This window comes from Haliaeetus albicilla, chromosome Z (genome assembly GCF_947461875.1).
Source record: "Haliaeetus albicilla chromosome Z, bHalAlb1.1, whole genome shotgun sequence".
Lineage (NCBI taxonomy): Eukaryota > Metazoa > Chordata > Aves > Accipitriformes > Accipitridae > Haliaeetus > Haliaeetus albicilla.
Genome location: NC_091516.1, coordinates 36848910 through 36874558, shown reverse-complemented (window position 1 = coordinate 36874558; position 25649 = coordinate 36848910). Strand labels below are relative to the sequence as shown.

The 25649-nt window shown below is 38.3% G+C and overlaps 1 protein-coding gene across 1 annotated transcript; it reads left to right on the top strand.

Annotated features, from left to right (window-relative positions):
- The first annotated feature begins 6134 nt into the window (after positions 1–6134).
- On the top strand, positions 6135–25126 carry DIRAS2 (DIRAS family GTPase 2). The gene is made up of 2 exons (XM_069777700.1): positions 6135–6513; positions 21012–25126. Exon 2 carries the CDS (start codon positions 21047–21049, stop codon positions 21644–21646), a length of 600 nt encoding a protein of 199 aa, XP_069633801.1. The 5' UTR covers positions 6135–6513; positions 21012–21046; the 3' UTR covers positions 21647–25126.
- Positions 25127–25649: the final 523 nt, after the last annotated feature.

Sequence of the window (25649 nt, the reverse complement as noted above, 5' to 3'; positions counted from 1 at the left end):
CCAGGTCTTTTTCTGCTGGGCAGCTTTCCAGCCACTCTTCCCCAAGCCTGTAGCGCTGTATGGGGTTGTTGTGACCCAAGTGCAGGACCCGGCACTTGGCCTTGTTGAACCTCATACAGTTGGCCTTGGCCCATCAATCCAGCCTGTCCATGTCTTCTGTTATAATTGATATGAATAATAACAGATGACAATTTTTATATTTATATATATGTATTATATACATTTACAGTGCTGTACAATTAATGACATTAATGTGTTAATGGTAAGTAATGACATTTATACAGTGTGACTTAGTTTCTGTCTGGTAATGGTAAATGAAGGGGGGTTTTTTTGATGATACTGAGTAAAGCAGTTATAACTCTTTCACCAATCACTCAGTCTTTGTGAGACCTGTAATGGTTTACACCTAAGAACTACTGTAAAACCTGAATGGGGTTGTCCTCCTTTTAATGGGTACGAGTTAAATGGATGCATTAAAAAATGAAGGACTACACAGTTATGGAGGTTTTTTTCCTTTTTTTTGTTTGTTTTATTTTCAGGTGCAATGCAAGTAGCTCACATAATGTTAGAATTTTTAAAGCATTATGCTCATATGAATTTAAGTCTTTGACCACCTAAAATATTATTTGTCCTCCTGTGAGCTGTAAGTACATTTGTAATAGCTGGTCTGTCGTTGCTGATTCTCAGTCCCACATATATTTTGAAGGAAAGGGTAATCACAGTTCTGAAATTCTGCTTCTTCTTTGTTTTCACTGGTGTCTAAATTCTTGGTACAAAAAACATTTATGGACAGTAACATATTGGCACCCATGAATAGCAGAGTTAAGATCAATGAATGACTCTTCTGGTTAATATCATTCATCTACATTTATCAAGTCACAAGTTTTTAACCTTCCTCCTTCACAGAGGTTTCCTTCAGCATGCCTGGATGACTATGGGTCAAATACAGTGCAAGCTTTAGTGTGAATATTGATCAGCAAATGGAAAGACTTGTTCTTAATGTACTAATTTATATCCAGTATATTGTGTGATGAGTGCTTATACAAATTATGAAGACAGAAGTACTCTGTTTTAATATAAAGATTTCTTAACAGTTTAGAAATTTCAGAAAATCTTCTTAATAATATTAAATATTGTTTATGGATTTGTAATACAGCACAGTTGCTTTTTCTGTATTTACTGTTCTATGCAATTTATTGATGTTGAATCACTATTTTTTGTGTACCTGTGTTTCTGCATGATTTAGTAAGGTCTATCTATGGAGAAAAAGGAAAAAAGGCTGATTAAATGTGACCCTTTTTTGCTCTTCACAACAAAGAATTTTTTTTTCCTGTTCTTCTTTGGTTATTATAAATGTTATCAGTAGATTTTTTGGAAATGATCACATTAAATACCGAGCAGTGCTACACTCTTTTCCCATTTCACAGAAAATCAGGTTAAATGCAGTTAGCTACAAATTTTCAGTGACAATAACACTTTCCCCTGTGTACCTGGACAGATGTTAGAGAATGGAGTCAATAGCCTATCTCTTTCAATCACCTTTATGGCATCTGACATCCCAGAAACTAGTAAGGATTAAGCCCTGTCTTGCTTTCCCTGTAAATCAACAGCGAACCCCTGCTTCCTTTCAAGTATTCAGAAGCAAGTCCTGGTGTTATGATACTCACACAGACAGTAAGGCAAAAATGTCTTATTGCACCAGGAACCAGGTAAAAACTTGGAAACTCTTGATTCAGAGTAATACAGCCAATAATGGAAATTGCAGGTCAAGAGGGTGTCTAAAGGCAGCAGCATTCATCATATTTCAGGTTTGAGTGAGAAAGTCTGGGCTGAAATCCACTGAAATCTAAAGAAGAAAATTGTACCCTATGGGATCTGACAATATTTTCTCCTAACTACCAATTCCATCTACAGTCTATAGGAGTGACACGTCTTGCAATTTTGCTGGAGTAGCTGCTTTGTTCTACTGCAAGCTAAGAGCTAGGCAGTGTTTTGTTACAATAATATTTATTTATTTATTTTTAACTTCTGTGTGCAACACAATGTTACCTTGCAAAGTGATGAACTAAAAGATCACAGTTAGCAATACAAGTATTTCATCTATGTACTCACAGGGCCTGAAAATATTACAGCGTAAGATGCCCCTCTCCAGAAGAATTGCAGTTTGAGCTTTCTCCACATTTCACAGAGCAACTCTGGCTATCAGATAAGGCTTTACTGTTAAAACATCTTAGACAAGGATCCATCTTTCTAAACCCAGTCAAATCAAGAGGTAGTCTGGAATCACTTCAGCATAAGTAAGAACCTTAATTACACCCAGGAAGAATTTGGCCTCATCATCTCATGGCATTGATGTAGACGACTAACTGCCTGATACACTATGTATGAGTTTTAGTCACATTTGCTTTATACATAAAATGTAATTCTACCAGAGATAGTCACATGCTCCAGTGCATTGTAAATGGGCTATGATGCACTTAGCCAAATTGTAAAAGTACAGTAAATGATTTCATTATTATATTTTCAAAATTATATGCAGTAGTGACTTGCTAGTTACCTACTTTTTTGAGTTTTTCAGGTTCAAAGCAGTGTAAAGGCACTAAAAAGACCATTAAAATTTTATGCTTCAATTACAAAATTGTGGAAATTGCCTGAGATTCAAATGCAGTGTACAAATACAAAATACAGCCTTTGTGATAACCTGTCGTGTACCTACAGTCATGTCATATTCACAGAGTAGGAATCTAATTACTGCACCACGTGCAAGGCATTAACAGATCCACTGCTGACCATCAGCTGTCCTGGAAAAACACTCTTAATAATAATTTTTCCTTAAGGATAATTTCTTCCCATTGGACAAAAAATCCAATAAATCTTTCTGAAAAAAATAGTGTGCTAAGACCTTTTGTAATATCCTGCATACTGATGATGAAGACAACTCATTAGCTCATTTTTGAGCACAACTTGGAAATACAGTACAGGAAGATAACAAGGTATTATTAGATTTATGGTAACTATTAGCCATTTTTGAGGATAGTTGATAGTTAAGACATTGTATAGCTAAGACAGTAGCCTTCCAAATATGCAAGAGAAGAGGGATATATTTTAGCCAGGGTGTAGTTTAGTGAAAGCATTCAAGAGAAACAGGGGTTAACAGGAGGAAAATCATTCCAGAAAAGACCAAACTGAGCTTAGTACTTGCTCTCTGCTGGCTGCTCTTTGTCAAGATTATGTTCTACCTTGCAGAGAGAAAATCTTTATGAGTGAACAACCATTTTACATCTTAAACTTTTACAGGGAAACTGAAGACTTTCTCATTTTTCCACGCTGTACATAGGCCATGGACTGAATTTTGACTCAGAAGCTGTACTTTTTGCGCACATGCAGGTTTGTGCTAAATGTGCATTCAAGCTTCAGGCAGCTCGTGTTTTGACAACTAAGGAGGTGTCTTGTTCCTTAAACACCCTCTCTAGCTTGGGATGCAGCACAGAAACCTAACAATCATGTAGCTTGCCTAAGACTTTTCTTTGTGAGGGAAGCTTGTAATAGAAAGTCTTGCAGTGCTTTGTGCCATTGCCCTTTGCATTTTCCCTTCCACTTGGCAACACATGAGGCATACTTGTACATATTTTGGAGTTGCAGAGCAGAGGTCCTTGGTGCTCCTGGGAGAAGGGCAATTCTTCACTGAGAACAGACCCTGTCCACTCTGCCCCATGTTAACATCAGCATTCAGAGCAATGCAACCTCCCTGCAGCTTAGGGCAGGAAAAACTTTACCCTGCTGTGCCACTACTGGCCTGCATGGGACTGACCTGGGTTTAGGTCTGTGGGATCCACTGCTGGGACCACCTGTGAATAACCTGTATTTATGATGAGGTGAGGCACACATGGGATTTTGGAAGTCTGCCTTCGGTGTCTGGCACACCTGAACAACCCCATTGAAAGCAGCAGCATTACAAAACCGTTGCTGTGTAGGAAATGCCATGCTAGTTTTCTGCAGAGACAGTAAGGGAAATCCTATAATGTACAGTGTATTGTAGTGTGGTGATCCAGTACTGTGCTTCTGCTCAGAAAAATCTCATGGTGATTTTGATGGGAGAGAGCCCAGGTGGAAGCCGTAGAACTAGACCTTGTGTCTGTCGGTGCAGGTGCATATCTGTGAACTGTAAGTGAACGATTTCAGTTCTTTGGACAGGTAAGGAAAGAATTACAACAGGCTATACTGATACTTGTAATTGAAGTATATTCAATTTTGGAAAGAACCGGGATTTTGAAAAGGTATGTTTCTAAAAGCTTGAACATCCATCCTGTTGGAATAGGATTCAAGAACTAAAATCTCCCAGGGCTGTAATGTAAACTCAGTAAAAGTTGTGACAAATCATAACCGTAAAGGTCATCGGGTACTTCTACGATTTTTAAGGAAAATTAAAATGTACATTCACAATAAGGACACACTTACTGAGGACTGAGTTCTGTTGCCTTTGAAAATTACCGAGAAGCCACATTGTTTGTAGACATCTTGAATAAGTGGGGCTGCATTCTGCATACATGCTACCATGGCACAGTACCAGGAAAAAGCACAGGCTAAATCCCGGTGTAATATTATAAACTTCATAGATTAAGCTTTGCTGTGTTACAGTAATTATAATACCTTGACTTTTTGGTTTCAGGATACTAATTAACCAATTCTCCAAGTACACAGTATTAAGATATTGCAGAGAAGTGTTGACAAAACCGAAGGCAGGGCTTTGCTGCTAGGCTGTAGGAGGAGGCCTGTGGCTGGGAGACGCACGTGGCTTGATCCACAGCTTGCTGCCCAGGAGCCTGTAGAAACAGGGGTCAGGATTAATCTGTACCAGAACCTCACCCTAGTGGAAATTACTTCCTCGGGCCATATTAGCCAGGTCATCATGTATTCTAATACACTTATACTTCTGTAAGACACACATGTAGAGGAGAAACCTTTTCATTTCTGTGTTCGGCAAAAGCGTTAAGACGATGAATGAATCTTTCACAAAAACAAACAAAACAAAGCTATCCTTTACCGAGAGTGGCATTTAACAAATCTTGCCAGCTGTTGAGAGCTAGCTGCTCGACCCATGCTTCTCTCAGCAGTCACAGCAAGCCTAAAAATTGAACACTTTCCATGCTGCTGTGCTGGGGTGCTGGGTGCCACCTGTCTTCTGCAGGGTAGCGCTCCTCGGGATAAGCACAGAGCCCTTTTATGTCATGACTCAACACAGCGACATGTTGCAAGCTTAGAGAAACTATGGTACTACATACCCCTGCTACTGGGATATGAAGGTAGTAGCATCTCCCCATACTTTCTGTGGGGCTTCACAGAGGGACCCTGTACTTAGACTTCCTTTCTGCAGTAGGAGTTCAAACATCTCCAGTGCACTCCACTTCTAGTCTGGAAAGAAAAGCCCTGAATATTTCTAGGAGTTGCTTTAAAAACAAACAGCTAAAGGAGACATTGAGTATTTCTAGGAGTTGCTTTAAAAACAAACAGCTGAAGGAGACATTAAATCTTGTGATTGGATTTTTCATAAAAAAAATAAATCACCATTAAAGGTGGAAAAAACAATATACTTTCTTAATTTATGTTTGCCCATAAAATTCAAGAATCCTATTTTACACTGCTGTCAGGAAAAAAAAAGAAAAGTCTTGTCTGTTCCAGATGAGTGAAATTTTGAGGGGCTGTGTCAGGCAAAAGCTATTTTTATGGCTTTTTTTTTTTTTTTTTTGTACTTTACTGTATTTTTGTGAATAAATATTAGACCTAAGGGATGAATTTCTCAGGTAGTATAAATCATCACAGGTCCACTGATTTGAGTAGGGCTATGCTGGTTTATGCCCACTGGGGATTAGCCTCACCAAAGGTTTGTAAGCTTTTTAAAGTTAAAGGTAACTTAAAGGCTTGTTCCGTGTTTAGGTGCTGAAAGAAGGGGAGAATTATGAGCACAGATTAATGTAAACTGCAGCTTTAAATGATAAACTATAGAATATTTGGAGGGCTTAAAGACTAATTGTAAAAATCTACTACCTTTGTCGAGAAAGCCAGAAAATTACAGCCTGTATACATACACTTTTATATACATCCATGTATTCCACAGTTACTCAGTAGGTGGCAGTTAAAAGCCTAGCTGAGCTTTGCAGTCGCCATTTAGGCGGTAGCACCAGCAGAGGCTGGAGTCAGCCGACGTCCGTAAAAGCAGAAAGAAAGAGAGAAGCTGCGACCGAGCCAGCAGAAGCATCAGCCGCGGCCCGGGCAGAGGGCAGAAGAGGAGCGGGAGCGGGAGCGGGAGCGGGAGCGGGAGCCGCGCTGGGCGCCGGAGCGGCGAGGCTCCGAGCCGGGCAGAGCGCGGGGGAGCAGCCGGCGCCGGAGCTGCAGCCCCCGGGCTGAGGCAGGGGCTCCTCTCTGGTGGAGGAAACCCAGGGCAGAGGGGGCGAACGGCTGCTGCGATGACAGGCAGAAACTGAAGAGCATTCGGAGCTTGCTGTTCCCGCGCAGGTAAATCTTTTTTCTTTTTTTTTTTTTTCTTTTTTTTTTTTTCCCAGTCCTTTCCTACATCACCTCGTACAACAAACGTAGCTTTGAGATTGGAGGTCTTTGCTTCCTTTGGCCAAAAGGCACAGTCCTCGCCCAGGCAAAATTTCCACTGAAGTCGATAGAGTTTTTCGTGAGTTACAACTGCAAGATTTGACCTAAGCGTGTATCTTATGCAGGGAACATGGCATGCTATAAGCTGGGGCTGACAAGGAAGCCAGAAGCTGGTCATATGCATACTGACCAGTTAGACAACATCATTTTTCTCTGTGCTGGGATGCTAGTAATGGCTTCATAACCTTTTTTAAGAACTGTCTTTCATTAAAACTTGATGTGCTGAATTTTGCCCTAGTTTACACTGCTGCTACTGCCATGGTTTAAGGAGAGATTAATTTTTTTAAAAATGACAGCTACTTTTTAACTTATGTGATGAAAGAATACAAAAATGTTGAGTTTGAATAAAATAACACCAGGTGTTCCTTTCTTTGAAACAAATACAACTTTGCAGCTGACAGGCAGGCCATATTTTATTTGTTCAGTAGATTGTGCCTTTCTCAGTTGAATGAAAGAAAATAAATCATGACAGGCCATTCTCAAGTGTCTGTGAGTGACTGAATCCAGATTTTATAATATTTCCTCTCTTGCTATCTTCCCCGTGAAATGCGGGATGCTCTGTATGCTGCAGCACTCAGTCACAGTTGGGTGAGCGAGCATGGAGCAACAAGATTTGATGTATTTTATTTTTAAAGTGTTTTCTGAATGTCTTGTTTTCATGACTACCTAGTCAAAGATTAACACATTATAAATGCACACACATATAGGTATGTAATGTGTGCATCCCCATCCATACCTTTCCATGTAAATGAAGCTGTTGCAAGCGATTGGTGTTACACCTTTGCCAGGGTTTACAGTTTACTGTATCTAGAATGTTTGCAGGTCTCACAATTTTTAATTCTGGGTCAGAGGGCTATTTTGGCTTCCCCCACTCCCCACGCCCCTTTTTACTTTTCTGACTGATGGACTTCACTTGTGTTCAAGAGCTGCCCCCCGGAGTCCAGCTGTGCTTACTAAATGCAGTAGTGCTCAATTCTAGCAGAATGGCATCCGTGCCATCATTTAGGGGCTGTGAAATGCAGTATTCCTCCAGATTTCATGCCATCTTTCACGCTGCACACCACATTTCTGAGGCTTTTGCATGAAGAACTGTCCAAACATGGAACAGGTTCAAATACACAGCTGCAAATCAATGGCCCCACGGAACTGGGGAAATGATTGCAATGTACAGTTATTTATCTTCATCCCTGGGAAAAGAGAAGAATGAGTGTGTGTAAATGGGCTGTGAACACACTTAGGCTGGAAGGTTTCAAACTATTAGAGCAGCAAGGTTCTGAAATTACCTTCTTGTTGAAGTGATAAAAAGAAAAGGCTCTAAATGCTTTTCAATTGGAACTTAATGGAAGGGATTATGTGAAATGGTTGCCTGCAATGGCACAGAATTGGATTTGATAATCCAGAAGGTCTCTTTCAGTACTAAAGACCATTCTTAATTTTCACTGGAAGTTGCCTGCATTAAAAAGTCTCTTTGCAAATGGGTCAAGGTCTTTGGAAACACAGTTTTCCACACATCTCACATCAGAGCCAGATGAAAGCACATTTCTCTTCTAGGTTGCGCTGCGCTGTTGTTTACACCAGCAGACACATAAGCTTTGATGGTCATCAGGCTGAATAATATCCCCTTCTCACAGTACAGAGCAGAGCTCTTTGGAAGATGATTGGAGTTCAGAGGCACAGTTTCTTCTGGCCAAGTGGTCAGGATTATATTACACCAGCACTGCAGTCTCAGTGGTACCAACAAAAATAGTGGGTAATACCTAAAGTGATAATGCTGTTCCTGAAGTTGTTATTAGTGGTGTTTCTAGTTTCCTCTGACAATCACCTGATAACTTTCTTTTGTGCTAACCGACACTCCTGTCCGTGTAAAGGTCCCACCAACATGTGTGAAAAAGCAGACTCACACACATTGTGACAGAGTGCAAGCTGTTACCTCAAACTTAGCTTATTTTAAAAACCTGCAATAAACAGTATTCTGGTTCAAAGATGCTTCTACAGAATGACTGCATTCAATTCCGTATTCCCTTTTCCTCTACTTCTTTCTCTTTATAGTCTGATCCTTTTCTTGCTCTTTTTATGGTTTTGATTTACATAATACATTGGATTGCTTTCAGTTTGCAGAATACCTCAGTAACTATTCTGTAATATATAAGCTGCATTTGATTGTTCCAGCTCCCACACTGGGTTGAGTTATCAGGCCATTTGTACGCTTAGACTGAAACAGTATTCACTGTGGGATATTTGGTTTGTATGTAGGGCTGATTCCAAATGTTTGTTACCTTCCCCATAATACTTTGTATTGCTAGGCTTAATTGAGCAATTATCAGTATTACATAGAGGAAGAAAAATGGCAATTTTGTGAAACATAAATACATAATATTAGCAACATTAATTTTTCCTTTAAATGAACAATTTCCTTAAATGTACCAGGAAAAAAAATTTTTGGAACATTTTTTCCATTCGTTATTTTTTACTTTCCACCCAAACAAAGGTTTCTAAGTATCAGTGAACAGATACTTTCCCTGCATTCTTACTGTGGCACTAAAACGAAATTGTGCATTAAAATATCTTGTCTTACTGCTGGAAAGGCAGTGGAAAAGACCCACCGAGAGACAATGCAACTGTACGTATGAATTGAAGCAGAACATACTTTATTTTGCCTTTTTGAGAAAACAAATATTGATTTTTTTTTCAACCACAAAATATTGGTTACTGTATAATTCTTGAAATGAGTGTCAAAGGAAGACAAGTGCAAAATGTCAAAAGGGTGTGTCAAGTCTGTGACAAATACACTTTTCCACTCACACTGAGGTCAAGACCATATCCCCTTGAGCAAATAAATTTGAGTTGAATGTTAGACTTCTGTATCTGAGATGAAAATCAGTCTCTGATTTCTCTGACTGTGCAGGGCTGTAACACGCTATGGCAGCAAAATGCAATCACCCTGACCCTGACTGCAGGTAATGGAGTTGGTTTAGCTGAATCTGTGTAAGTGTCAATGAAGTTATGACAGCCTTTTTGCATCCTCATTTAAAATACATATGTAGTAACGCAGCTATATGAAAAGAGCATGCTAATACATTCCTGGACTGCAGATGTTTCCTTCCCAAAATGTCCAGTAGTTCTGTGAAGCTAAGAAAAGGAGACTTACCGTCTTTTATTTATTTTTATATTCTTCTCTGAAAATCTAGGCTGACAGCTTTTATCTGCTCTGAAGAAGTTAGTAATTTGAATAATCAAATATTAGCTACCATCAATAGCTAAAATATTGCTGTAAACTGACTAAAAAACATTACAGTTTTCCCAATTTGTTTACTCAAACATTAAAATGCTACCATGTGTTACTGAGAAAGTATTTTTTAATCTTTAAAATACAGTTTTTATAATTTTGTCTACTGCTACAAGGAAAAGAAACATGAATTGAGAATAAACTACTCTAAAGGCTAAACCTATGTTTCTTACCTTGGAATAAAAAGTACTGAAACCTGGGGCAGTGATGAAGATTAGTATGAAATTGGTATTCTGTTTTAAAAGAAAAAATCAGTAAGGAAAGTATTCAATTTTGTGAAAGTCCTGAGATGGAGATTTGCAAATTAATTCTTAAAGAAACTACACGTCAGAAAAAAAGAAAAAAAAAATCCCACAAAACCAGGTTATGGTAAATTTCGTATCATGGACAGCAAATAGCTTCTTGTGAACATTTAGAAACTCCTATCAGGAAGCTGTCATTCCTGTGTCATGCCCCATAGTTATACTTTAATTGCTGGTTTTCAACCCTTTCTGGTTTGCAGAAAATTTTCAGTGGAAGCACAGGCTTCTCACTAGTGCCTAGAAGCATATAGACCATGGGATTGCATTACTTAATTACTTGTCAGGGATCCTTCTGGGTCCTGAAACCCGCTGCATTAACCTGTTCACAAGTTATTACCCAACAAACCAGTTGCAAAATATGTTGGCTGGTAGGGTTTTTGGAGGACTTACCATGCACAGCTAGGACAGCAAGACAGATACTGACATTCTCGGTTTAAGCCACATTGTTTTGAATAGGGTAGTGTTTGGGCTGTGGAAGCGTATCAGAAGTGTTCCAGTGGTCAGGATAGCAATCAAGCTATCCTTTCCAGCCCAGCAAGGAAAATTAATGATAGGAGTTATATTCATAAGAATAAGTCAGAAGCCCTTAACCTTTAATAATTCTGCATCTATAGAAGATTTCCACAAACAGTCGTGAATTAACATTGAGGAACTGAAGACTACAGTGGAAAGGCAAAACGGCCACTGGTCTTTGTACAGTTTTCTCTGCTGAATGGAAAACCAGTCTTCCACAGATGCATGCTTCTCCTGTGTAAATGCAGACATTTATATGGAACTAGCTTGTTGCCTATGCTGGGATTTTTATTACAAATCTCACAACATATGGAACTTAACGTCCAAAGCCTCTAGAGTAAAATTATTAATTGGGAAATTTTCCTTCTTCGTTTGGGGTTTTTTAGTGTTTTGTATGTTCCAACTTTCTCCATTCAAGAAAACTTAAAAGCCACACTTTTTTCCATAAGATGCAGAATTAAAAGTCACCTATTTTGGCTAGTGGACATCTGGAGAAGCAGAAGTTCATTACAGCATGTAAAGTCATAGCTAATTGTCAAAAAGAGTATTCTGCTTTTTAAAAAACAGAGAGTCTGAATGGTCAGACTGAGTGTCTGATCCTCCATTTATATGACTGACAAATTCCAGTTAATAACCCAACTGCTCTACCCAATGGCATAATGTCCTACATGTTGAAAGGTGAACATACAACACTGTAAGTTGATCCTTCCATCTTTACTTACGTAAACTAAATCTATTGAAAACTTAGCAAGAACTATAGTACTTGGTCTGTGAAGGTGGGGAGAAAACTCAAAAAATCAGTCCCACAGGGAGCTGAATACAATGCTGTTATCTTGACATTTTTATTTCTGTGTGTGAATTCATGAATACCTAACTACAGATATGCAAAGGCTTCTGAGTCATTTCTCACTGAGTTTTTACTGTAAGCACTTAAAAGATTAAGATACTGGTTTACCAAAATGCTTGAATAGATAAATAAATACAGGAGTAGCTCCATTTAAATCAATGAAATATCTAACATGCCTAAAGCAAAGCCTGAATTTAAGCAGGAACCGAGTCAGGAAATTCTCCCTTTTTAAATTTAAGATTAGCCTATCCACTAAATAGGAGGAGACAACCAGTAGGACACCTGTCCACCCTGGGTAAACTTAGCACATTATTGCTGTTTCTGCATGAAAAGAAGGGGTTTTTTAATCTGGTAAGTATGTTCAATGGTGCTGAGTCTTGTTTTATGGTAATGGTTCATTAGTACATACCTGTTACTCAAGGTTTAGTTCCGAAAGCTCTTGGGCAACAATGGAGCAAATCATTCAAGTGTACTCCTAATTCTAAAGCTCTTTGTTGGATCAGATCCAGCACCTTCTACATTTTCTGCACATGAACCCTCAGCAGAGAAGGGAATCAACAGACCCTTCTGCATCATTCATTCTTCCGTCACCAGTCCTGCTGCCTTCCTCAACAAACAATGCCACTTTGGTTAAACCTAGTTTCAGAAACCCATGCTACCTATTGCACCTGCAGAAAACTCATCTAATTGTTTCTCATTACTTTTTCCAGTTCTTTCTTGCCTAACAAAACTATTTCTGCCACAATCTCTGCTGGCCATATCTTAGCCCAAGAGCTAGTAAAGATTTTTGTACTGTGACAACTATGTGTTTGGGTTTTTTGTTTTACCAAGGAATCCATTTAGTATGATAATTTATAGGGCTTCAAACAATTTTGAAAAGACATTGGTTTGGGAATGAGATTTTTAACATCACTGTGATCAAAATATGACAATTTGCTAAAGAAGAGCACAGCATCTGTGACAACAGAACAGTATAGGGGCTAGATTCTACCTCCTTTATGTACAGATGTTCTTAGGACAATATTCTAAGTCTGTAAATACAGAACAGAACTGTGACAAATTATTTTGAAAGATTCTTGTCCCTTCTATTACTTTTCTATGTTAGGCCAGCAATATGGAAGGAATCTGCAAAACCTCTCAGAGAACCTCTCTGAAAAAACTTTCCAAAATTGATATCCTGGGTTAATACCTAGACTGTATCTGTAGTGTAGCATAGGTATTTATAATGTAGTGAAGAATCCATCCCAAAAATGCAAGAAACACTTTAGCCAACACTGAAAAAATGGAGCAATTTTTATTTTTCTTCCCTTTTTCTCTTTTATATATTTGAAAACAAATGCTACGATCACCCCAAAGTACACACTTTGTTTGCTGACATTCTGGTCATGCAGGGCAGTTTTAGCTTTCTGCTCTGTCTCAGTCTCATCCAATTTTGTACAGACTGAGCCACCACATTCATTTCAGTTCAAAAATTCTAAGTGCATTTTCTATGCAACTTCAAACAATTCAAACATTGTAGAGAGTCTAGTTCTAAAGCGGAAGCTGTTTCAGTTGAAACAAATTGAATTTGAAATTTGAATTTGTGCTTCTGATGAATATGTTGAATAAGAAGAACATCTACTTTTGTCTTTTACTTTCAGAAGATAAGTAAATATTATAACAAGGACAGTGTGTCAGAGAAAACCAGCAAGTTTATGACATGCAAATTTATTTATTTTTTGTTTCCATAGAAGATGCCGTTTTCTCTGTAACTCAATCTGGCCTGCTTCCTTCTGACTGATGATACAAAATACTAAGTTAGCATTGCTTTTTTTCTCAAACTATAGTTTAGAACAACTCTCTGTCATTTTCTGCCATGGCTTATTAAGCCGTCCAGTTTTTTATTGACTCTGAAAATAAATCTGGAACTCCAAAAACTTCTGTTCATGCAGATCTTTTTTTGGCCACACTTGGTAACTTCTACACAGATCTTAAGGTTAGATTATTAAGTTGCTTTCAGTGTCCAATAGTTGAATGCTGTTTGGCCAACATGACTTGTTATGTTGAAAAATTCCCATGTCATTTTGGACTGCTGCCTCTACACTGATCTGCCAAAAATCACTGATTTTAATCTTTCCTCTACTATAAACAGCCTTTATATTATGAGTGCTATATATGCAGATTTTAGAAACAATGCTCAGTTAGACCACAGTTAAGCCCAGATTAAAAAACAGAGATGAGAAGAATGTACACAACTTAAGCACTTTCTTAAGGGCTTTGCTGAACTGAGACCTACAGGTCACATGAACTGTGCCCATCTTCCTTTTCACAATAACAGTACTTTACATGACACTAACTCAGCTTTCTCTTCAGTAAACCTGTACGTTAGTACTTGGGCATTCAGTGCTGGGAATTCTGAAGTAGATTTAGTGTTCACTGATTATGCAGCATTGCCATTATTTTGAAACACCATTCTTTACCATCCTCCAATGTTAATTGAAATCCATGTTAACGTTGGGCAAGCTTCAGTGAGCAATTACGTAAAATTTGGTCTTGGCGGGACCCTATAATGAGTTTTAGACTAATGCAAAATCCAAGCCATTACTACAAAACAACAGCAAAACTGGTGCTGGAGTATGAGAAGTTTCTGGAAGCAACTAATTTAACTAATTATCAGTATTTCATCAGCAGCAGCATAATCACCTTTCCTAAAGCAATGAGAGTTATCATTAGGTGGAATAGCTGTAGGCAAAGAAAATTTTTTTAGGAATAAAAAAAAAGATACTTTGTTCAAACTGCACTGAAGACAGTGAAAAAACCCAGAGAAATCTTTGGTCAAATGGCTTAATGATCTCTGGCACTGCATAAATACCTTGAGCAAAATGCAGTCAATTGCTCTCTTCACACTATTATGTAAATGACTTTTTTGCATTTCAAGACTTCCTGGGTTTTTTGTAGGGAGAGGGCATGATCCAAAATATTTGACACACCTCCCTGTATTTTTGGCTTGTAAAAATTTGTAACAATTATGAATAAGTAACATTTAGCCTAATACTTGTTGTCCAACAATCTCTGGATAGTATCTGCTAACGAAAGTATCAGAGACTTAAATTCAAGTGCAAGGAAGTCACCAACATATAGATAGACATTTTGAAAACAAGGCATGATGTCGCAATAACTTACCAAGCTGAAATTTTGATATGGCAAAGCAAATTCAGGAAGCAGTTTTAGTCTAAATACATCAGATAATTTTAATTAACCTCATTAGTACTGTCAATCCATGCATAGCTACTTATGTTGATGCGACTTGGCCGGTCATCCTCCTATTTTATGTAAACACACAAAGCAAAAAGAGAAGCTATTTTGAATGAATACTTATCTCTGGCCAAGGTTTTGCTCAAATACCAATAACGCAGGCATTAACAGTATGCAAATATTCTTCTCTGCTAACAAAGATGGTAAGAACAACACCTGCATAAAAGCCAGAGCTGACATAAATCAAAAGTTCTACAGCATTTATGCAGTGAAGAAGTCATGATTTACAAGAGCTGATCATCAAAAAGCAGACTTTCAAAGAATGTTTTCTTCAGCATGAGAATAAAAAAAGTGCTTTCCACATGGACTAGAACCTCATGTTTCAAGAAAAAGCTGTTTTAGCTCTTACCATTTTGTCTTCAAACATGTCCAACTATCCATTGATTTGAAAAGACCAAAGTAAAGCAAGCAATGAAAAAGAAAGAAAAAGAACAGAAAAGTGAGTCTTGTAGTAAAAGATGAAGACACTGGAAGTAAGAAAACCCTCACTCTTTAAGTCCATGTTCATTGGTGAAAATACTCCCCAAGAAATGCCTGTTTATATACATACATAATGGACAAGTCAAAACTCCTTGCAGAGCTCTCCTTCCCTCCTTTATGTAAACAATGTGTACCTTTTTCAACTTTGATATGGTGCAATGGCCATGCTGAAATCCATCTTATCTATAACTACATTTAGTATTATTCTTTACCCTGCACCTTGTGTTGTTGCATAGTGGTATCATCACTGGATAACCTGATGGACTGTTAATTTAGATTGATACAAGATTTTTAACTAAATGCATTGCTTGTACTTTATTGGATTTTCATCATAACAATGACAATATAGACAGAGACATCTCCCTAGACTTTAAAAAAAAAAAAAAAAAAAATCAGTGACTGACATGAGATGATTTTACCTGAGAGAAAAGAGCTTTCAGGATATTAATAGACAGCATGTGACAATTGCTGTACTGCATATTAGACTGGCATCTCAGTAGGACATCATAAAACTTCAAGAACTGGATCAGTTAAGACATAATCAAAGCCTCTGAATCCAGACAGCAAAGGTTGTATCAGGATCTGGTTGTTTTACAAAATGAATGCAACCCTAGAAGATACCATCTAGCCAAAAAATTTCAAAGAAATTTGCAATCTGGGACATTTCATGGAAGTCTAACAACGCAAACATGGTAAAAATCTTTTGCAACAAAACCAAAACTGTGGAAAGATTGGAGAGTGAGCAATTTTTTCTACACCTACTTTCAATTACAAACTATAAGTGCTCACCAGTAAGATTCTAATCTCATGCTACTCTAATGGTAAGTATTCAAGTAGATTAATTTTCAGAAGTTATTTTCCAGCCTTCCTATACCTTTTGCCTGTTATTGCATATGTTATTCATGGCTTAAATACAAACATAAGAAGCAAGTCATAAATACATTTGATAGGAAAGTTAAACTATAAAAAATGATTAAAGATAGGCAATAACTGTGGAGATCCAGTAGCTAAATACAGGATCAGTGACATTGATTTAGTAAATGCTAACACACCCACATGTAATTAGTCACCCAAAGAACATTAAGAGTTTGAACTATCAAGTGCACAATCTGTAATGCGAGGTACTTTGTTTAAACATTTTTAAGTGCATATTTTCGTTATCGCTATATAACAAAATAACCGATTTTATATCAAAATGACTCAGCCCTTAAACTATATCCTCCTGTCAGAACAACCCTTCACTTCTTTTACCCGGCATGTCAGAAACAGCTGGGGAAAGAATGCTTCTTGAGCTCACTCGCAGCAGCTGAGCTAGAGCAACTCGAGCCTTGTGCTGGCGAAGCATCTGCAGAAAACTGAACTAAGTCAGCAGACGTATATGGAGACGCACTAACTTGCTGAACTTTGTAACCAAACAATTAAAAAATGAAGGGTATGGAGGTATGTTATGAAAAGTGATTTGTCCTTTTAAGTAAGAATAGTTTTGTTAAACTGACACTTCAGAGGAAGATAGTAAATTTTCGGTGATGTCGTTCATGAAAGTAGCAAAGGCAGCAAATGAGGCTTTATTACACACAAACTCCAGAATAAGTCAGTTCTAAACTGTAAAAAGCAACTGCTGTTTTCTGCGTGCAGATTATGAAACAGACAGGTTCTTAAAGTATGAATCAGAGTTGACATTGTACATCTGAAAAGTCAGACTTCTTTCAAGTTAATTTTTCCATACCCACTTTGTCCAGAATATTGAAAACTGATGAAACAATGTAGTACTTTATTTTTTCCTGTTGTGTGTTTTAGTTAACATATTTTAAGACAAAGAAAAATCAATACACTAATAAGGTGGTATGAAAAGTATTAACAAATGCACAACTGGGTGCAAGTGCACCACAGTCACAGAGAATGATTTTCACTGCAGGAGAATCTCTGACCAGATTCACACAGAGAATACAAACACATGGTAAAAATTATTTAGGGAAGCCTTTCTCTGGTATGATCAAAAAACCTTGCACGAGCTTTTTGTTTTGTTTGCTCCTGAGCGGGACAAAAAATTAAATAATCTGTATTGTTTATCCTGGTAAAACTGAGGATCTTTAGGACTAAGAGACCTGCACGTGGGACAGACTAATCAGCTGCTAATGTTGCTGCTCCCTTGCAGCCACCGGGGCTGGGGAGCATCTCTGCTCTGCGGAGAAGGCCCTGGGCCACGGCGGGCAGCGAGCTGGGCAGGGCCAGCAGTGGCCCCGGCTGCAAGGAAGGCCCGCCGTGTCCTGGGCTGTACGAGCAGGAGCGTGGCCAGTCGGTCCAGGGAGGTGAGAATCCCCCTCTGCTCAGCGCTCGTGAGACAACCGCTGTGTAGTCGGGCCGCGTTTGGCAGCCCCGGCAGAGGAAACCCGTCAATAAAGCGGAGCAAGCCCAGACGAGGGCACCGAGGTGTCTGTCCAGGGCTGCAGCACTGCCCTGCCCTGCAGGGACCAGGGCTGGCTCAGCCTGCGGAAGGCACGGGTCGGGGGGCACCAGGCAGCAGCCCCCCGAAACCTACAGGAAAGCCGACAAGAAGATGGAGTCAAACTCTTCACAGCGATGGACGGTGGGAGGAGAGATGACAGGTATGAGTTGAAACACAACTCATATGAGTTCAGACTAGATATAGGTGTGAAAAAATCACACTGAGGGTAATTTAGCAGTGGAAGAGTTTGCCCAGAGAGGCTGTGGGAAATGTTGGAGTTTTTAAAACCCTGACAGGACAGAACAACCCTGTCTGGTCTCATGGCTGACCCAGGGTGCTGGGTCCATTCCAACCTGAATTGTCCTGTGACTCTGGTCATTTCAAAAGACAGTCTGCAAAATCTCCCTAAGCAATAGGTGTGCTTTTCTTACCACTATAAAGTTTTCCTATTGTCTAATGTGAAACTCTTCCACAATGTAAGCCCATTAGTTCCATTTTTTCCCACCACAGATGTACACTCTCCCTCTTTGCAACAACTTACTATGTATTTGAAGACTGTTGCCATGCCATTTCAGGTTCCCTTAGAAGCTTTTCCGATGCTTAATACTTCATGCCATTAAGTGCCACATTTCAATTTGTTCTAACTTTTGGGCAACCATATGTGCCAGTTCTCTTGGAGATTTCTGAGTATGCTTAAAGCATGAAGTTTAATAAACCAGGAGTACACTCAGCTAGCTTTTAAAATTCTATTTCTCTACTCTGTATTTCTCCGATTTTCACAGTAAAAATTTTCATGGTGCATTTTGTCTCATCATCCCATTGTTCCTAGGCTACATACTATCTGATTGAGCAATGCTTAAGCAGCTTCTGAGGTGAAATAGCCATGTTATTCTCTCTTGCCTTTTTGCTCACAAAAATTATTAAACTATAATTCTTATGGTAGCTCATTCTCTGCAGTCACCCACAACTATAAGCTGTACAACTGTTCTGAATTTGCATATTTGCAGCTCTTAGGTATAGGTTTATTCTCAGTGGAACAGTGTCCTGCTAGCTTCCTCTGCTCTCATTTCTTGCTAGCAACTTTGGTTTTGTTTGTTTTCTCGACAGCATGAGCTGCTTGCCCATTTTCCTTGTTCCTCAGAGGGCTTTCTCTCTTACATAAACACATACATCAGTGTTTTCTGAGACTACTCTTCTTTCCATTGCTTCAGTTCTGCTGTCAGAGAAACAATTTTGCTTCAGTACCTCAGGTTGAACGCTCTTATTTATCAATCTTTCCTATATTTAAACAGGTCTCTCAGAGTGACAGTGACTGCCGTGTAGGAGAGATGGAAGGGGTGAAGCTGCCTTCTGCCTGAAGCCAGGATGGGTAGGCAGGGCTGTGACAGCTCCCTGCTTTGCCTCAGGATCAGCATCCCCAGTTGCACTGGTTATTCTGCCTACAGTGGGGCAGATGAGGAAGTACAACTCCTTCATCCAACACATTATGTAAAGACAGATGTTTTCAGCTTACTCAGACATTAGAATTAGGACAGAATAGAATGCTCTGGACAAGAAGGATAACAAAATCAGGGTATGCTTGAACAGCAAAATGAAGACATTAGTGCAGCATGGGTAGCCATAGCTTTAATATAACTGGCACAGGCAGCAACAGCATCAAAGATGCAGAAGCACAAAATTCAGTGTGGGCTGGCAACTGGGATAAGGTCGTGGGGGCTCCACTCACATCTACACCTCTACAGCATCACTCCTATTCTCCCCATGCTAGACAGGTAAAGGGTAACTTAAAAATCCTGCCCCTCAATGCATTCACTCCTTCTCCTGCAGTGAAGAAATAGCTTGAAGGCTTTCCTTATTCAGTAAGAAACCCCTTTGGGTTGTTCTGGATTAGCTGCTGCCCAGGCAACATTGCAACAGACAAATTCAAGCACCTGGCACCATTAGGGCACTTGGACGTGGTTCCCTAGCAAATAAGACCATTTTCCTAAGAACAAATACAGGTGCAGCACATTTTGCAGTTTCTTCCACACGCACTTTTTACATATCTAGCTTTGGTCTGAAAAGTAACAATATCCTAGACTCTCTTCAACTTTTAGGATTCAATTTTTAGTCTCTATTTGCTTAAATATCTCTAAATATAAAAAGAGACTTGTACATGCTGTGTACCTAATGAGCTGCTACTGATGGGAGGACAAATTCATCTTCACATTTATTTCAATGAATTCTAAAAGAACTACAGCTTGCAATGCTGTGAAAGTTTTATAATTTCTGTTATTTAATAATGATGACAATATTTGTGGTCCTACTGTTTACAGACAGGTTTTGTCAAGGGGAATTGACTTCAGGGATCACAGAATTTTGTGACCTTTGACATATGCATTTGCCAACCTTGGCAATATAAGCCACTTTAAAATGTTGTGAAGATGCCTGCACAACCTTTTTGATAAGTGTAGCATGTGTCCAGTCAAATATCATCTGTTGTGAAATAAAGATTAGAATGAAAAGGCAGACTGAACATGAACAATCTCAGTGTACCAAAAAGTACTCTTTGACCTGAAATGCAAGTGGGAAAATCACATTGAAGTGCATCAGGCACTCCCACAGAGTCAAAACCAAAACATAACTTGGTACTGTTGCTGAATAAGCTACAAATACATCTTAGATATCACTCAGGAGTGTTATCCAGTTGTAGTGGAGAAAAATTCCCTAACTACCGAAGAGATGGCATGTTTAGAGTCATTGACTGTCATACACATCTATACCAGTGTGTTTTAACAATGATTTGAGGACACTTGTTTTAGAGACAGAAGAGTAATTCAGCTTCTACAATTTCTTCAGGCCCTTGGCCTTGCTGAAATACCATTTCTCAGATGCAGCTTTTTGTTTCTGGGGATATTAGTCCCGTAGGAAGAATACTGAAACTCACAATGTTAATTTAAAGTAAGTCGTGAAGCGATGAAGATGATCTTTTATTACCAGTCCAGGCTGGATTGCAAATCCTAAATTTACTACTGAAGTAAATAATCTTGTAACCCTTAATAATCCTTAAATTATTACAACTAGTATGCCATCACTTACATCGCATTCATTTCTCTTATCAGGAAAGATATCACAAAGTGCACTCTCCACATGTACCTGTATTAATGTCTGCCTTGTTGTTTTTGCAATTTTCTTTCTTAGATTTTCCCCTCTGAGCAACAGGCACACTGAGAAACATGCCTGAGCAAAGCAATGATTACAGGGTTGTCGTGTTTGGAGCTGGAGGAGTAGGCAAAAGCTCTTTGGTCTTGAGATTTGTGAAGGGCACTTTCAGAGAGAGCTACATCCCTACCATTGAAGACACCTATCGGCAGGTGATCAGCTGTGATAAGAGCATATGCACTTTGCAGATAACAGACACTACAGGGAGCCATCAATTTCCAGCCATGCAACGTCTTTCTATTTCTAAAGGACATGCGTTCATTTTGGTTTACTCTATCACCAGCCGACAGTCCTTGGAGGAACTCAAACCCATCTATGAACAAATATGTCAGATTAAAGGAGATGTAGAAAGCATTCCAATAATGCTGGTGGGGAACAAAAATGACGAGAACCAAAACCGAGAGGTGGACAGCAGTGAAGGAGAAGCCATGGCTAAGAAGTGGAAATGTGCCTTCATGGAGACCTCGGCCAAGCTGAACCACAACGTGAAAGAGTTATTCCAAGAATTGCTAAACCTAGAGAAACGCAGGACTGTGAGTTTACAAATTGATGGCAAAAAAAGCAAGCAGCAGAAAAGGAAAGAGAAGCTGAAAGGCAAATGTGTGGTCATGTGAAACTGCATGGCTAGAAGTCAGTCATGCAGTCTCATCTGTCTGACAATCCGCATGTAAAACCTATAGACAGCAAACAACCATGCAAAACCCTACCTATTAGTATCTGTTTTAAAAGAAATATTTGGAATTTGAAAAAATGAGTTACTATGAAAAAAGCCAACAATTAAAAAATCATGTACTCTAGCTATCAGTGAAAAAATCAGGAGGTAAATGATAGATCAGGATATCTGATTTTGTAATTTGCAGAAGAAAAGAAATTTCATCCTCAGCATAATGTTGAAGATTTGGAAATCAACTTCATATTATTTACATTTGCATATAACTGCAAGAAAAGGCAATGTATAATGTTAGAAGAAAAACAAAGAAATGGCCATGAAGAAACCTAGAACATATAAATGCATGCTGGGTGGCGTTATCACGTCCTTTAAGAATGCTGTGGATAAACAATTCTGTGCATTTTTCATTACTGACTGTTGGGGCAGTGTGCATAAGGTAGTCTCATATCTGCCAAATAAACAAACTGTTTCACACTAAAAGGAAGTGTAGGGGTAGCACAGTTAAAAGGAACAGATATTCTCTCTACCCCCCAGCATGAGATTTCTTTCTAGTATGATGTGGTGTTTGAACTGAGGGATGAAAAAAAGCCAGCCCCTGTAGGAGAGATGGAGATCATCTCCTTTTCTGGACCCATCACTCCAAGAATGACCTGTGCTTCTGGCCACAATGTATTTCAGAAGAGCAAATGTTTGCCTGTGGAGAATGTCAGATTTTATAAAAATCGTGTACATATACAAACAGAAAGCTTCCCCAGGGAGGATTGGCTGGGGACTCCCCTACAAAAGCCTCTATGGGAACTGTTCAGTTCAAATGCTGCTGATGGTTAAATTAACACATGGTGTGATTAGTGAATGAATGGAAAGTCTACTGAACTGGTGGTATCCTTGGAGAGGGGTTGGTGTTGTATATAAAGTTTTTATTCAAATTACCAGATTAGCTGAGTGAAACTTCTTTACATTACTATATTCCAATTAGAATGTTTTTGCATTTGTGCACTACTAGATCTATTGCCTTTATATTGTCTGAAGGGTTTTATATTTACCATTTAAACTCATTATTTGAACTGCTGTGACTATTTATAGAACCAAATCCTATATCTGGAGTTAGGGCCCACAGGAGTCTCCAGGAGAAGATTTGCTGGGATAAGTACTACGGGATTTGGCATATTAAGAGTTCCAGTCAGTACTGTGTTACAATGCAATACAAAGTTCAGAATAGGAAAAAAATGGTTTAAACCACTCTGTCAGGGGGAACTGCTCTTCTCAAAATCTTTCAAAGGGGAAAAAGTGTACAATATGTGAGCTTTTCTGGATCTCTCTCCAAAGCTTTTTTAAAAACTAATATGAATGAGTAAATTATGTATCCGACTGGTAACAAAGACCACCTAAGATAAAAGAAGCACATACATTTTTTAAAGGACACATCAAAATTGCCTAAGCTACAATTTGCACCTTAGGAACTGCTTTGAAATAATAAAAACAAACTAACATATTTTTGGTAAATGTTTATGTGAAAATCATAGTATGGGAAATTTCAGTCAAGTACTAGTATTATTAGTATGCATGCTGTTGCATTATAAATATCTTCTAGGAGAGGTTCATATGCAGAATTTGCATTAAAAATTGTTACCTTGTTCCTCTCGGAGTTATTGCTTGTTTACTTTCCACCTTTCAAACAAAAGTGCAGACATTTCACAGGTAGAGGGATAGTATACATTTCTTTGAGCAAGAATTGCTATTAGCACTGTCTAGAAAGGAGCACAACTTTTCTCATTCACTCAGAAGAAATTCTGGCACCATTTAAATCCAGTAAAACTCCTACTGATTTCAAAGAAGACAGAATTTTGTGTGTTTACTTCATTGCATTACAAGAGAAAATTGGAGAGAGCACGAAAAAAAGCTAACAATAAATTCCTGGCTATTACACTATGCTTTTTCTCCATAAATGTCAAAGCACTTTACTAAAAGGACAGCACCATTATCTTAACTTCTCAGGTAGTGAAACTGAGGCACAAAGAGAGGAAGAAACTGCATGTAGGTTACCCAGCAGGCTACTGGCAGACCCAGGAACAAAAGCAGATCTCCTCAGTCCTAGTCCAGTGCTTGCTCTGCATTTGGTCAGACTGTCTCTTCACATTCTTAAATAGTTTCTAAAACACATAAAGAAACCTGGTATGGCTTATACAGCTAAGTGCATCTCTTTCTTGTCAGTCTCTCAATAGGTCAAAGAGTATTTCCAGATCAGGGATGCAAAACATTTAAAAATACTACATTTAGTAAGACTTTTATAAGTGTTTATATATCTACTCTGTTTGTAAACAAATGGCTGACAATACTCATCATCACAGCATTGGATTCCCCTAACAAAACTGGAAAATCAAAAGAATGATCACACTTAAGGAGTAACGGGTCACATACAGAATTCAGCAGGACAGAGGTCTCCTGCTGATGCTAACATGCTGGTGCCAAAGGTCATGATGCATGGTACACGCCTAAGCAGCCAGCATGGAATAATGGTATAAACTCAAAAAAAAAGGCCATATGAAGACAAAAATCCTTTTAACATAATTGCTTTAACTGGGGGAATTATTTACATAGTAAAGAATCTTGCAGAAGTAGAATATAGGGGATCTGAATTACTCAAAAAGTTATGACTTCAAGGATATTACAGGCTGAAATTTGGCCTTGGACTTTTTAGTATGTGCCTCATAGCAAAAAAAAAAGAGTAATTGTATGGCAAAGGTGGAAATAAAACAAGTAGCTACCAGTTGTTGGGTTTGAGGACCATTTCCTTTAATTCTCGGTTGATTCCTCACCTGCTACATAATAAGCCATGAATTATTTCATGGACTTGCATGTATCAAAGCAAGGCCAGTACAGAAGCAATATTACTCTTGGACCACAGACTCAAAAGAGAACATATTTTATATGCTTGCATTGACACCCTGGTTTATACTACTAGGTTTTACATATCTTACTTACTTGTGAGCTGGTTTAAATCATTTGTTTTGCTATTACTTATACAATTTTATTTTTTTTTAATACAGGGAAAAAACTGTAAGCTAAATAAAGAAAATATACAGCTTTATTACATTTTGTGTTTTATTTGGGAATGTGATATCAGTATAATAAAGTCTTTAAAATGTACAGAAAAAATATTACATAGTTAAGACGTGTAAGATCTACAGTGAATTTTAGCACCCAGAAAACATGATCTAGACAAAATGACTCTTTACAACGCATGACTTTTATATGTATATATGAAATACTAAGTTACATAGTTATCATGAAAATGTGTTGTTGAGATTTCATTAGCAAATATTTTATTCAAAAACTCTGGATATGAAGTCATTTGTGCCTACAAGTTTCTATGTTTCTGGTGATGTTCTGAACATACAAAATAAAGTTTTAAATGGAAACACAAGTTTGGAAGAAGCCTTGTTGGTGCCTGCATTGTATTTGTATCATAAGTATATTAAGTATGTATTTTTTAAACATTGTAAAGGCAATTCTCTAAATCAAAATAGATTCTTACATGTTAGGCAGCATCCTAAAGTCTTCAGCTATATAAATGAGACTCTTGAAAAGTCCTGAGAGAATTGCAGCAGTATGATCTTATCTAACATTTACCTTTCTTTTATTATACTGTGGCAAACACCTACACTTTCAAAGCAATCTACCTTCATAAAACACAGATTATCATCAGGTGTTTCTTTTGACCATCAAAAAGCAAAATAGTTCTGGAAGCTAGTCTATATTTTATTACTTACTTTAAAATAACAACAGATAAAACTTGGTGCTTGCGAAAAAATTGAAACTTACTATATGGATCCTGCTATTCCTCCTCATTTCTACCAAATTCATGATTTTTTTGCAAAATTTCTTACTACTGCATATTATATTACCACCTGTTGCAAAAAATGTCAAATGTAATACTTTAACACTTC